This window comes from Lynx rufus, unplaced genomic scaffold (assembly GCF_022079265.1).
Source record: "Lynx rufus isolate CCGP_SWC_20201006 ecotype Redwood Valley unplaced genomic scaffold, mLynRuf1.p SCAF_25, whole genome shotgun sequence".
Classification (NCBI taxonomy): domain Eukaryota; kingdom Metazoa; phylum Chordata; class Mammalia; order Carnivora; family Felidae; genus Lynx; species Lynx rufus.
Window position 1 is genome coordinate 12,164,523 of NW_025814840.1, and position 14,708 is coordinate 12,179,230.

Below are 14,708 nucleotides of genomic sequence, written 5' to 3' on the forward strand. Positions count from 1 at the left end.
GGACATGGTAGCTGAAGATTGTTTCCAATATTAAATAATTCATGTGACTCTTAATTTGAAAATAGATATAGATGTAACATGAATGAAAGGTGATACTGATTCCTTACACTGGCAACTCGATGGACATTGAATGACAAACTTGTGAATAATTTATTTTTTGTGAAAATATTTAATAGGGTAATAACATTTACCAAAAAATAAAAAAGTTCCACTTTAATTTTATTTGAAAGTTTGTCATCAATTATAATCTATTTTGCCTTCCTAAAAGAAAGACAACTGTTGAAAACCCGTGAAAAATAAAACGTATTGACTTTTTAGTTAATTTCCATTTTTATGAAAATATATTCAAGTTTTGTATACTTTGAATATAATTAAATTTTTTTAAATCTTTTTTATCATTTTTGTCAGTGGAATGCCATTGATGAAAATCTGGCTTAAATAACATAACCGGTAATTTTGCTGAGATGAAAGCAGAATTTTTATGGGATAAATATATAGGAAATGTATTAGCTTTATATGTCTTTATTTCTCATCCAAAATCATCAGTCAATCAACATTATACCCAGACAGGTGCAATAAGTAAGTACTGTCATCTTTTATATTTTGCTGTCTTTCATTCATATAAAAACGTTTTTATTGTATCATAAATGTTTACTTGTCAAAGTTGGAGGTTATCCCTCCAACTTAACGGTAGAGAAGAGGAGTTAACGGTGTGTCAGGTTGACTTATAACTATTTAGACTGATAGTAGGTCAGTGTCTATTTGTACACTTGCCCAGCCCCCCTGATCTTAGGGGCAGGCTTCATGCCAGCCTATATGAAGACAGTATTCAGGTGAGAAGACACAAGAAATAAGTAAGCGAACAGATGAGATCGATCAGGTAGTCGTAAGCGCTGTGCAGAAAATAGAAGCTTGGTGTATTTGATGGACAGAAAGAAGCTCTTTCTGTGACTGGAATGGAGTAAATGTCAAGATCAGTCCTGTCTGGGATGATCCCCGTATTGTCAAGAATTTGCAGTCAGGTCGCAGCTTAAATGTTCCCTCCTCAGAGATTTCTTCTCCAACCACTCAAACTAACAATGTCTTTTCTCTGTCACCCCTATCGTAGGGCTTTGTAGCAGGATCATTAGAGTCCTTCTCACATTCCTTGATGCTTTTCTGGTTTATCTTTTTGCTTACAGTTTGTCTGTCTCTTCCTGGTGGTATGTGGGGTCCGTAAGAGTAGAAAGGCCAGCTGTCTTATTTACCACTATATGCCTAGCCTGGCTTAAAGGACACACGGAATGAATCAAAGTATCATTACTATGTATTAAAAGGGGTGGGGTGAAGGAGGGAGACTATCTTTAAAAAAAAAACAACTCGTGGAGCACCTGGGTGGCATTTAATCCAATCGAGCACTGAAGTCCCCTTTGACAGTTCAGTTTGCAGTGGTCAAAAGCTCTAGGGGCGCCTGGGTGGCTCAGTGCGTTAAGTGTCTAACTTCAGCTCAGGTCATGATCTCATGGTTCGTGGGTTCGAGCCCCGCGTCGGGCTCTGTGCTGACAGCTCAGAGCCTGGATCCTGCTTCGGATTCTGTCTGTCTGTCTCTCTCTCTCTCTCTCTCTGCCTTTCCCTGCTCACACTCTCTCTCTCAAAAAGAAATAAACATTAAAAATTTTTAAGAAGGGGCGCCTGGGTGGCGCAGTCGGTTAAGCGTCCGACTTCAGCCAGGTCACGATCTCGCGGTCGGTGAGTTCGAGCCCCGCGTCAGGCTCTGGGCTGATGGCTCGGAGCCTGGAGCCTGTTTCCGATTCTGTGTCTCCCTCTCTCTCTGCCCCTCCCCCGTTCATGCTCTGTCTCTCTCTGTCCCAAAAATAAATAAACGTTGAAAAAAAATTAAAAAAAAAAATTTTTAAGAAAAAAAGAAAAAAACCCAACTCATTTTTTCAGATCACTCTTAGAATTGTGGGGGTGGAAATAGAGTCCTTGCCCTGAATAGTGATTGAAATGAGGAACAAAATTCATTGCTCTGTCATAATGACATCCCTCATCAGATGAAAGAACATATGGTTAAAATTCCATCTCTGAAAGCCATGTTTATCCTTGCATCAAGAAATACGTATCAGTCATAGCTAAAATTATGGATTTAATGAATGTAAAAGAGCAAAAGCCATGGAAAGAATTTTTAGGTAGAAGCAATGGAGAACAACACATGCCGTACAACTGATATTTTAAATTCAAATAACAACTGCAAAAGTAAGTTTGCTCTGTTCCTCAGATGAGTAATGAAACTGGGAGATGGGCATATAGTCACAAAATCCAAGGAAGAGATCATCAGAAAACAATCAGGAATATATCCAGAGAATTCTTCTAAAATGGAGAAAAATATCTAATTCAAAATCACAGTATATTTTAAAGTAAATGCTTTTTAAAAATATATATATGTATATATACATGTTGTGTATATATATCATACATATATATATTTCATATATATATATGAAACTTTGACTTGTTTTCTTACTTTCCTAGTTTACGTCCAAAGTAAAATTCAACATGGCACCGTATACCGTTGGAACTGACATAAAAAAGCATAAAAGATTTCAACACGGAGCAAGCCAGCCGAGGTAAGCCTAGCTCTTTTAGGCAGGGTTGAGAGGCCAGAAAGGAGGAAGACTTTAGGCACGTCCTCACAGGAGGAACCATGAACTTTTTGCCAGCTTCAAGCCTTCAGCCTGGACTTCACTCCCTCATCACCATGACACCTGGATCTTTCCAATTAAGGAGGCAATTCAATTGGACAAGTTTCAATCCCTCATTTATCTATTAATCCAACCAATCCCAGTTAACCTACTTTTAATTCCTATTTTGCATAGAGGACCTAAATGAAAACTGTACTCGTGACCTTTCACCTTCACATCTCTGCCCCCTCTTTGTCTTCTTCAGAGTGCAATTCAGGTTTCTATCTGACTCTGTCTTCCGAATTGCAATTCTCATTGCCCAAATAAATGCCAATTTGCTTGAATTCTCAGTGAATTCTTTCTTGGTAGATGAAGAGTTGAACCAAATACCTGTAGCACTTTTTCTTTTTAACATTTTCATTTTGATAAAGCTTTAAAAAAATACTCAGAATTTTTTTTAAAGTGGAAAAGCAAATATGCTTTGTGGATAAACTGGTACTGGTTTTCATTTTTTTACTACTTTAACTTCTCCCTAAGTTGATTGCTCTTGTTAAGCAAAATTCTCTTGACACATTAGAACAAAAAAATTCCTTTGAGAGGTCTGCTTGGTTGGGTGAAATAGATATCACCAGAAGTTAAAAAGATCATGTTATTTTCCTAAGGCAATTAACACCACATAGTTATTATTGTAAAAGATTATTAACTACCTACAGATATTTTGGAGGTTGTTTTGAACGCTGTTAAAGCAAAACAGCAAAAGACTGTGCTAATGGGGCACCTGGGTGGCTCAGCTGGTTAAGAGTCGGACTTTGGCTGAGATCATGACCTCACAGGTTAGTGAGTTTGAGCCCTGCATCTGGCTTGCTGCTGTCAGCAAAGCCAGTTTGGGATCCTCTGTCTCTGTCTCTCTTTCTCTCTCTCCTTTCCTAGCTTGCGCGCCTCTTTCTCAAAACAAAACAAAAACAAACAAACAAAACAAAAACAAAAAACCATTAAAAAAAAAAAGACTGTTAATAAAAGGCAGAGAATACTTGTTAAGTATATAAGCAGGGAGCCCCGAAATTTGTAACTGTGTTTCCAACAATCTTCAGGGAAAAGGGTGACTGAAAGAGTGACATCCTGGTACGGAAGAAAGTTCCACCTCTTGAGAGTAAAGAATGCATCCAGAAAGAGATGTAGGATATCCAATTACTCCAGCGACCTGGATAGCTTCTTGGAGAGACCACTCCGCTCCCTTTTGTAGTACCTACCACCTGCTTCGGAAACAGATGGTGGTATAGCCATGTTATTCAGCACCATTAACCTATATATTAAGAATATTATTCAGCACCATTAACCTATAATGATGTCAAGACCAGTGGTTGCCTGCGGCCAGGAGTAGGGGTGGGCATCACAGCAAAGGGGCAAGAGGAAACTTTTGGAGGCAATGGAAACTTCCTATGTCTTGAATGGGGAGAGAGTTACATCTGCCATTTGTTAAAACTCAAAGAACTGTTGAACTGAGTTGGGCAATTTGGTTTGTATATTGTATCTCAACAGGGTTAACTTTAAAATAAAATTTAAAAAATTAAGTATGCGTTTTCCAGGAATGCAAAGTAGTCGGTGACAAGATGGTCCCCAAGATCCAAGGCGGTGGCAACCACCATTCATAGAGCGGCTCGCATCGTTCGATCAGCAGCTCACCTCATGAAATTCTCAGCCTTCCCCCACTTCATAGAGAAGGTAACAAACTCAGATGAAATAACTCGGTGGAGCTCAGGGGCGCTAGCGCCGGGATTTGAGCCCACTCAACGTGACTTCATAGCTCACATTTTTAACCGCTGGCTAATCTGCTGGTACACAGTGAAAGCTGGATAAACGTATTCTGAATGAATGGTTCCAGCTACAGATCCCTAACGCTCACAAAAGGCTAGCCCTGAGACTGAAACCCTCAGGCACAAAGCCGGGCGCGGACACCCAGCCCCAGCACAGGAGCCGGACCCAACCCAGACCCAGAGCCTGAAATCTGGCACGGCGAGGGGGCGGGGCTTCGACGCAGAGAGGCGGAGCCATCGTATCGTACTTCTGGCAAGCTTGTACCTCTTCTCTTGCCGTAGTGCCTGAAACCGGAAGCTCCTGTGAAGCATGCTTTGAATTTCCGGGCGAGAGCCGGCCGCTTTGGTAGCATGTGGGAACTGCCGTGAAGGCTGGTCACTCCGGACTTGCGTCCCGAATTCGAGCTCTCGGTGAGCAGGAGCTGCAGGGGAGTAGACGGTGTACCAAGGGAGGGTGAGGTGTCCGCGGGTTTTCGAGTCTCGCGTGGTCGGGGCTGAAGAAAGCCACGGCGCGGCCCCAGGAACCTGCGTTAACGCTGTTGCTGTGGCGTCTGTACCCTGGGGTCCGTGAGTCCCGGGGCAGCCGGCTGTGTGTCCGTGACGGCGCTGAGTGCGAAGGAAGTTACTTGTATGCGAGGCATTAGAGGCTCGTGGTTCAGCCACCTGTGGTTTTCTAGAGACTTCTCACAGTGTCTTTGTTTTTTAGCCTGTGTTTTTAGAAATCCGCCTGCGTGGGAGATGACGTCCTTAGCCCAGCAACTCCAACGCCTCGCCCTCCCTCAGAGTGACCGCAGTCTGTTATCGAGAGATGAAGTTGCTTCTTTGTTGTTTGACCCCAAAGAAGCGGCCACCATCGACAGGGACACCGCTTTTGCCATTGGTGAGCTACCCGTTAATTAAGAAAAGGTCTTCGAAGCACCTGTTTTGGGGTTGTTGCTGTATTGTTTTCTCTTCTGACCCTCCCTCTTCCGTTAAGAGTTTCCAATTTGTTGACTTATGTTGTTCAGAGAAAGAGGATAACAAATAACTATGTGCTTGATGCTTGAAACGTGGCAGTATCTGAATTTCACAGACAAAGTTTGGGAGGTTAACTAATGTGTGGAGTGGACAGTCAAAAAGAGGCTGGAGGCGTGGCTGGGGTCAAGGAGGAGTCTTCCCAATTCCTATGGGAACTGGCCTGATTCTTGCAAGGGATTTTTTTTTTTTTTTTTTTTTTTTTTTTTTTAAAGAATGGTACCTGCCAGGCAGAACTTTCTGTTCTGGTTGGGGAAATGATTTGTTTTTTTATGTTGAAAACTAGAAATCTATGTTTGGGACTGTATTACAGGTTATACAAGATTTTTAGGGATAAGTAAAACTGAGTTTGCTTGCAAAGAATTGTTAAAAATACAGTGTCCTTTTCCTAGGATGCACTGGCCTGGAAGAGCTGCTTGGGATCGATCCTTCCTTTGAGCAGTTTGAAGCACCGTTGTTCAGCCAGCTGGCAAAAACATTGGAGCGCAGCGTTCAGACCAAAGCAGTGAACAAAGAGCTGGATGAAAACATTTCATTATTCCTTATTCACTTGTCCCCTTACTTCCTGCTGAAGCCAGCACAGAAGTGTCTGGAGTGGTTGATTCACAGGTAACAAATTAATTTACAGAAATAACTATGGGCTAACAACTGTGATCTTTTTTTAAAAATTAGGTAATGAGAACACAAGCCAATTTAAAGCTGAGAAATTAGGTCTATGAAGAGGTTAACACGATGTCTGTAAGATGAGATAAGCTTGCCATTCTGTTAAACTCCTTTTTGTTGACAGAAATACAACTACTGGGGATCTTGAGTTAATAGACCAACTATATTAGTTCCAAGGAGCTCACATCACTTTGCCACTACGAACTGTTACCGCATATTTGGACCAAAGGATATTATTAAACTTCTTTCTTGCCAAAATAACAAAACCAGTGCTTTGGGAAGAAGCAAACAGTATTCTCTAAAATACCGTAACTTAAGAAAAACAATAATAGCTAATGTACATTGAGCATTTACATACCAGGTTCTGTGGTAAGCACTTTGCGCGCACCGTCTCAATGCTCACAGCATTCTTACGGGAAGGTACGTGTGTTATTCCCATTGTACACCTTACAAAATTGAGGCATAGAGGGGTTAACTTACCTAGTCACACAACTAGTGATCTGAGATACAAGACTGTTTCCAGAGTTTGACTCGTTGGAAATTGTCTTAGTAAGGATATTCAAGTTTATTTCCTCACTGAATTGGCATCACATCACATCTTACACACTTTTGTTTATTCTGCCATGTGTTGTATGTTTTAAAAGTAGAAAGAGCTTTATTTCATTAATTGGAGACATGGGGATAAAGTGATTTCCCTTCTGGACGCAAGTGAGTCATTAAGAAAACGTTAAGTTTAACTTGGGTCTTCTGATGATCAGAACACTGGAGTCATCAGACAGAAAACAGCAATTCTGTAATATTTCCCTTTTTCTTCTAGCATTTAATTCCTTCCCCCCAGCATTAGCTGGGATGATTAGCATAGGAGTACTTTTTTTAATTTATTCATGTAACTTATTTATTAAGTAAACATTAGATTCAACACAAGGTTAAATAGGCTGCCCTTGGTTATTGTTTTGAAGTAAAGGTGTATGCAAAGTTTGGGGCTGTTGTGCTGCCTGAAGTAGTTGAGGAAAGCTTCACGGAGAAAGTAGCATCTTGGCGAGTAAGTTTAACATGTAATAGAAATAAGAGGAATCACTTCGCTGGGAGTATCAGGAAAAGCATCCTGAACACGGAAGCATTTGAGCTAGATCTTCAAGGCTAGAAAGGATTTAATGTATCTGATGTGGCTAATGAGCCTGTCTTACTACGGTAGAGGGACCAATACAGAGTTGTGTGAAGTTTAGGGACAAATTATATATAGTTGTAATCTGACAATTTATTCTAATTCAGAGAAAGTAATGTGATTTTAGTCTTCTGGTTTTAGAATTCTGATAAGCTGAGGAAGCTGAACTTTAGAGCATGGAGAGGAGCCGAGCATTGCTGCCTAGTTGACCAGTTGGTTTTCTGTTGATTTGACCACAGTGGTCCCGCAGTTATGTTAATTTAATAATAGTGTTTTGTTTTTTTTTAAGTTGAGAGAAAGTGAATGGGATGTAAATTCTTACATTGAATAGTAAAAACTATTACTGCATAAGAGTTGACGGAACTCTGTTGAGAAGTACTTTAATGCAAAGTAGAGGCTTATCACTTAGTGCTCTTTATCTTGCATATCGTCATGTACTTGTTTTTACTGATACTTAATTCTGAGTAGTTCTAGCTCGTTGATGGAGAATCTGGACATGGAAGGAAATATGTGCTTGCAGGTTTTGTGTCATTTCAAATTGCTTGCTTTTCTCCCCCCAGGTTCCATATCCATCTTTATAATCAAGATAGCCTCATTGCTTGTGTTCTACCATACCACGAGACCAGAATATTTGTACGGGTTATACAGCTTCTGAAAATTAATAATCCAAAGCACAAATGGTTTTGGTTGTCACCAGTTAAGGTATGATTGTTGAATGACATGTGTCTATAATCATTATAGGTCTTGATTAAGGGATACAATTTGGAAAAAATGAAGTCCTTAGTGCTCCTACAGGTAGTCCAAGTATTACCTCCATCACTTTTATTTCCTAACTTCTAGTTGAAATTGGCATTTACTTGGCACCTGACATTAGGCTAGGCAATTCTCATTATATTATCTTGGTTTTTCACAAAACTATTTTTACAGATGAGCACAGGCTAAGAGAATTACTTGCCCGAGTTCAAATAACTATAAAGTGGCAGTTAGGATTTGAATTTAGATCTGATTTTAAAGTTTATTATCTTTCCACTACACTACTGTCTGACATTTTAGATCTTGGAACTGAATTGCTTTAAAAAAAAATTGGAGGTGAAGAAAAGAAAAATACTTCAAAAAATTAAAAGGATAAGGATGATGGACTTAAGGAAATTATTAAAATTGAATTAAAAAAAGATGCTATCATTTAGTCTATAGATGATTAAAAGGATGGTTGCCTTACAGGAAGGGTCTGGTAAGGATCAGTTAGCATGGTTTTGTGATAAAATGACTGATTTGGCCGTTTTCACTTTGTTTGCAACATACAGTAGAAGAAAGTACATTTATGTAGACAAGAATTTTACTGAATATTAAGTATGGCAATTCAGGCTAGGAGGAGCACAGATGGGGCAAAAGTAGACTAACAGACTGTGGGACCTTGAAAAGAGTTAATTTGATGTGTGATGATAGTGAGGTCAGTGGTCAGAATTAGTAAAAAGAAAGGAATGGGAATTTTTAATTGGAAGTACAGTTTAAGAGTTTGGATGTAAAGCACTTGAACCAGTGAGTGTTGAAGAAGAGAAAGACAACCCATAATAAAGCTTACCAAACTACTCCCTCTGCTAATATAACATCAAGGTCATTTTTTTTCCCCTACTCTACACACAGACGCTGATGCTCTCTAGACACATTTGTTTCAGGTATGCAACTCCACTCACCTATTAAAGTTCACTTCAGATTCTCCTTTCTTTTAGTTATTCAGTGTTTATTGAGCACCCCGTACATGCCATGTGTGGTGTAAGCGGTGGGAATAGCAGTATAAGGTTTCTGGGTTCCTAGTCTATTTCTATTACTAGTGTTCTTGTAAAGCAAAGACAACCACAGCACATTGGCTCAAAAACCCAATCTAACTAGTAGAGTTCCTAAGAATCTAGAGAATCCAGATTTAGATAAATACATATGAAAATGCAACACATGGTAAGTAGGCAGTATTCACTGAGTACCTCTACCCCCATTGCTGACCCCTTTTGGATTTCTAAAGTTTGCACAATTTTATATGTTCATTTCCTCTCTACCACCAGCTATATGGAGAGACTGTATTTTGTATTGACTGCACCAGTACAAAGTTGTACTGTGGTAGGTACTTTAAAAAATGATCAGTTGATCAATATCCCTAATGATGATTGGTTCTTTCTGTCTATAACAGCAACATGGAGTGCCCTTAGCTAGGGGAACTTTGATTACCCACTGCTACAAAGATCTTGGATTCATGGATTTCATTTGTAGTCTGGTGACAAAATCTGTGAAGGTGAGTAGTATCTGGTTCCCTGACTCTCTGATTCCATTAAAAGATTGCTTGCTTTGAGTGAAGAAAGGCATTCCCCGATAACTGTACTTAGAAGAAGTTCCTTTTGTTAAGCGAGCTACTGTTCTGGAACATGAGCAGCTTGAATCAGTCTTTCGTCACAAAAGGTGTTTTCCTACAAAAATAAATTACTCTGTTTCTTGTCAAATTCTATTTACAGTGACTGTTTAAGAGGGGATCAGAAGTCAGGATTGTTCATTCTTGTCATATTTAATTGAACCATTGCATTTGTGTATTTAATGTTGTATATGGTAAACATAAAAATGTCAGTCTGAAGTAGTTGAGGGGAGCTGTAAACATTCTTATATGTTTATCTAATTGGCCTTGCTTTTTTTTTTTTTTTTTTTAAACCTGTGCTCTGTGTTTTTTTGTTGTAGGTTTTTGTTGAGTATCCTGGGAGTTCAGCTCAGTTGAGAGTGCTCTTAACTTTCTATGCTTCTACCATCGTGTCTGCTCTAGTGACTGCTGAGGGCGTATTGGATAATATAGTCGCCAAGCTATTTCCATATATCCAAAAGGTTGGTCCTGCTCGGGTGTAGATTATTTTGTACTTGAAGGAGTTTTCTGGCTTTATGAAAATTTCACTTAGACATAACTATTTTTAAGTTGACAGCATAGTTCAGATGGTTGGCAAGATTTAATTTTTAGGTAAAAAAAATCTGACTTTTTTGTCTTAAAAACTTGCAAAAGTGGGATCTTATTTAGGGCTCATTAAGAATAAATGTTGGCTATTTGGCCCTGACATTACCTTTCAGATTTGTTTTCTTAGCAGTCATCTTGACTCACTGGAAGCAGAATGGATTAGAAAGTCTCCATCAGGGCATATGCTCTTACTCTTTTGACAGTGACTTCCACTTCTCAATGTTTCTTCTTCCCAGGTGCTTTGTTGCCTACCTACCACCCTCCCAGATTCCCTGTGGAGGTACTGCTTAGGTACTGCTTTCACTTCCTGCTGGTGTCCCAAAATTACTGTCTTTGTTTTTTTTTTTTTTTTTTTAATGTTTATTTATTTTAGAGAGAGAGAAACAGAGCATGAATGCGGGAGGGGCAGAAAGAGAGGAGGAGACACAGAATCCGAAGCAGGCTCCAGGCTCTGAGCTGTCAGCACAGAGCCCGATGTGGGGCTCGAACTCACAGACCGTGAGATCATGACCTGAGTCAGTCGGATGCTTAACCCACTGAGCCTCCCAGGCGCCCCTATTGTCTTTGTCTCTGAAGTCTCCTTTACACTGGTGGGTGTTTGCCCATAAAAGAAGAGCCTGTTGGCCCTTGTTAGCATATGTAGTGGATTTTCAAGTTGGGAGACCTGCTGAGATCCCTCCTCTCATCCAAGAGACTTAACCTCATCTCTGTGTGCTCAGGAAAGAGGCTAAATTCTGAAGAGTTGTTGACTCTTCAGCGTACGTTAGGTAGTATTAATCTCTCATTTATGGCATTTTTAATTTGTCAAGGTAAAGTAACATTTTAAGTAAAGTTAAAAGATATAGCTTATCATTTTTCCTTGTATCTTAAAAAATATTTAGGGGTTGAAATCATCTTTACCAGATTACAGAGCTGCAACGTACATGATAATATGTCAGATTTCTGTGAAAGTGACAATGGAGGACACCTTCGTCAATTCGTTGGCTTCACAGATCATCAAAACGTTGACCAAAATTCCTTCTTTGATCAAGGATGGATTAGGTTGCTTAATAGTGCTCATGCAGAGACAGAAGCCAGAGAGCCTTGGGAAAAAGTACGTACGATTGAATTGGGAAATGATGATAAATACAGGAGAATGAAAGTATTTTGAATAATTCTTTTCAAAGATGATGTATACTTTTTTTTTAAATTGCTATGTATTATCTGACTTTTGAAGTTAGCATTTTATGTACTTGTTTCTTCAAAGGCCATTTCCTCATCTGTGTAACGTTCCTGATCTTATTACAATACTTCATGGGATTTCTGAAGTCTATGATGTCAGTCCTCTTCTGCGTTACATGCTTCCCCATCTGGTCGTCTCCATCGTTAATCATATTACAGGTTCGTGGTTGTATATTATGTGTCCAGAAGCGTAACGTCTAAGATTTGATTCTCTTAAAATTGTTAATATCTGTAAGATATTTCAAGTTTCTGCTAATTGTTTTTGTGTAATTTTTTTTTTTTTTAATGTGAAAAACATTTGAGGTGGGAGTACATTGGTTGAAGGAGATATTTGTTAATTGATATGCTCAGAATTCTGGTGTGTCTTTTTAATGTGTGTTCTATTTTAATGTTTATTTATTTTGAGAGAGAGAGTTTGTGCACAAGTAGGGGAGGGACAGAGAGGGAGAGAGAGAATCCCAAGCAGACTCCACACTGTCGGCGCAGAGCCTGACACAGAGCTCCATCCCGTAAACCGTGAGCTGTGACCTAAGCCTATGCCAAGAGTCAGATGCTTAATCGGCTGAGCCACCCAGGAACCTCTAATGTGTGTTTTTAAACAATCTCTTCGTTAAAAAGGCTATGGAATTATTTTAAAATGATTAACATATGTTACCCAGTAAAACTTTCCCTTCTCATTTAGATATTTAATGAACTTCAGTGACTCATGTATGACAAATATTCAGTTGCCAAAAAAGTTTTTCTCCTTGGAGTCAATGAACATAAAAGTCCTTTGAGTCACTGAACATGGCAGACCAAGAAAATCGCATACATAAAAAATCCAAATTTTGGGGTGCCTGGGTAGCTCAGTCTGACTTAGGCTCAGGTATGATCTCACGGTCCATGAGTTCAAGCCCCATGTCGGGTTCTGTGCTGGCAGCTTGGAGCCTGGGGCCTGCTTAGGATTCTGTGTCTCCCTTTCACGCTCTCTGCCCCTCCCCCACTCACACTCTGTCTCGATCTCTCAAAAATGAATAAATGTTAAAAAAAAAAAAACACATTTTTAAGCCGTAAAAACGGTTATTAAAAATGATTATTTCCATTATATGCTTTTTATCTTTCAATAAATAGAGAAGTACAAGAAGAAATGTTTGGTCCTGTTGCCACTTAGACTAAGAAAAACATACTAGGGAAGACATCTCTAAAGTGTGTCAGTTTATTGGAAAATGAGCTTTGCCTAACCGGATCTTGGTTTAGATATGTGTCAGAGATATGAGTAGCATGTATAAAAGTATATTTTTCCTATTCTGGTGGTGATGTGGTCCCAATCTTTGAAGGCAGGGCTACCAGCTGATTGGTAATATATGTGCAGTAAATGTGGAATAGAAGATGATGGCTCAGTTCAGTAAGGCGCATCAAGATGCAAGCTGAGCCTGCTTTCAGAGCTAGTTTCCTGGGCTCTAGGTTTGGGTCCCAACTTCAACCACTTGTAATATGACCTGGCACAACTATGTTTTGGACCTCTGTTTTATAAATAAGGCATGGAAAACTTGTTTTTAAAAATGTAGAGAATTTCAGGTAAAGCGTAAGTGAGGGTAATGTATACAAAAATGTAAAAAATATACATAGCTGAATAGGTGAGATACACTTTTATAAACAGGTAAAAAGCTGGATACCAATACATATGGTTTAAAAAGATTCCTGTAGAAGACTTTTCTGCTGTAAGTAAATTTAATAATGTAGGTGCAAAAGAATTTTTCCCCATTAATTTTAATTTATGTTGTATGCTAAGGTGAAGAAACTGAAGGGACAGATGGTCAAATCTACAGGAGACATTTAGAAGCTATACTTACAAATATATCACTGAAGAACAACTTAGATCATTTGCTGGCTAGGTAAGCTGTTATTTCTGACATGCTTTTGATTTGTATCTTTGGGGCTTAGTATACTTTTTAGAGTTGGGTAGCAGTCTTCCAGTTTCTCTTTATGATGCATTTCTTGATTTGTCCATATCATTTCATTAATTACTTAGTGCAGTAATGATGGCAGTAGAAGGAAAAAGTAATTTGTTTTTAATGCTTAAATGGGATTATGGAAAGTTAATAGTTAAGCTAAATTTGGGTTATAGCTACATGGAACTAGTGGTTGATTTGAGATTCCTATTAATAACTGCGTCAAAATGCCTGAAACAATGCATCGCAGTTAGTATTTAGTAAATATCAATTAGAAACTTAATATTGAGGGTGTGAAGTGAAAATTCTTTCTTTTCTGTAAAGATAGTTCAGTCTCCCATTTTCTTTTTTCACTTAAAGGGCAACTTGATACAGTGAAAAGAATGTAGGCATTACAGTCAGACATGGGCTTCAATCCTTCCTCTCTCATTTCCAGGAGAGTAGAGTAGTAAGTTCTGAAGGTCAGACTGCCTGGATCTGGTTTTGCTGTTGTGTAACATTGGCCTGTCTGCTGCTGTGTGTCATTCGTGCCCCTCGCTCACGGAATTGGCTTGTGGATTAAATGAGAGTAGACGTGGGAAGTACTGTTGAGAGTGTGGGCCCCGGAGTCCAGCAGGCTTTGAGAACCTGCTCTACTGTTGATGGCACAGGAGGGCTCGCTGAGCACTGGCTGCGATGGCTGTCCTCTGATCACAGGCAGATTACAAGAGTTCTCAGCCCTGGTTTTTGCATATGTAAAATAAGAATGACTGTTACCTTGTGGAAATATGGCAGAAGTATTTCTGAAGCATCTAAAATATAATGGGTGGTCAATAAATAGTAGCTCTCATGTCTGCTGATACTTGTTTTGTTTTGCAGCCTTCTTTTTGAAGAGTATATTTCATATAGTTCACAGGAAGAAATCGGTCCTGATAAAGTATCTTTGCTTAACGAACAGTTTCTTCCACTTATCAGACTTTTGGAAAGCAAGTAAGTTGTGTGTTTCTGCCCTTGTTGAATGTGTGTGTCTTGTTTTATTAAAAGAAGATTCACAGGTCACATCATAACATAGGGAATGAATTGTAAAGAGGCTGGTTTTCCCCCCACCTTTAGGAAGACCGGTATGGGATTAAGTGTATTTGACCTACACTTTCATATAGGAAATAGGGGCCATTTTTGTATAGAGAGATGTTACTGTTGGAATACTTTTAAGGTTTTATTTGTATCTTTTTTATACACGTATCATGTGTGTGGTTAGTGACTTCGTTAAGAATAATT

General features: G+C 39.1%; 1 protein-coding gene across 1 annotated transcript in view; it reads left to right on the top strand.

The window, feature by feature from the left end:
- Window positions 1-4,805: 4,805 nt before the first annotated feature.
- Window positions 4,806-14,708, top strand: part of HEATR1 (HEAT repeat containing 1) — a 50,343-nt gene continuing 40,440 nt past the window's right edge. Inside the window, exons 1-10 of the mRNA XM_047088641.1 lie at window positions 4,806-4,885; window positions 5,181-5,354; window positions 5,881-6,097; window positions 7,877-8,018; window positions 9,499-9,600; window positions 10,035-10,175; window positions 11,181-11,392; window positions 11,546-11,679; window positions 13,292-13,394; window positions 14,310-14,420. Coding sequence (XP_046944597.1) covers window positions 5,213-5,354; window positions 5,881-6,097; window positions 7,877-8,018; window positions 9,499-9,600; window positions 10,035-10,175; window positions 11,181-11,392; window positions 11,546-11,679; window positions 13,292-13,394; window positions 14,310-14,420 — 1,304 coding nt within the window. The 5' untranslated portion in view covers window positions 4,806-4,885; window positions 5,181-5,212. The remainder of the gene's footprint in view (window positions 4,886-5,180; window positions 5,355-5,880; window positions 6,098-7,876; window positions 8,019-9,498; window positions 9,601-10,034; window positions 10,176-11,180; window positions 11,393-11,545; window positions 11,680-13,291; window positions 13,395-14,309; window positions 14,421-14,708) is intronic.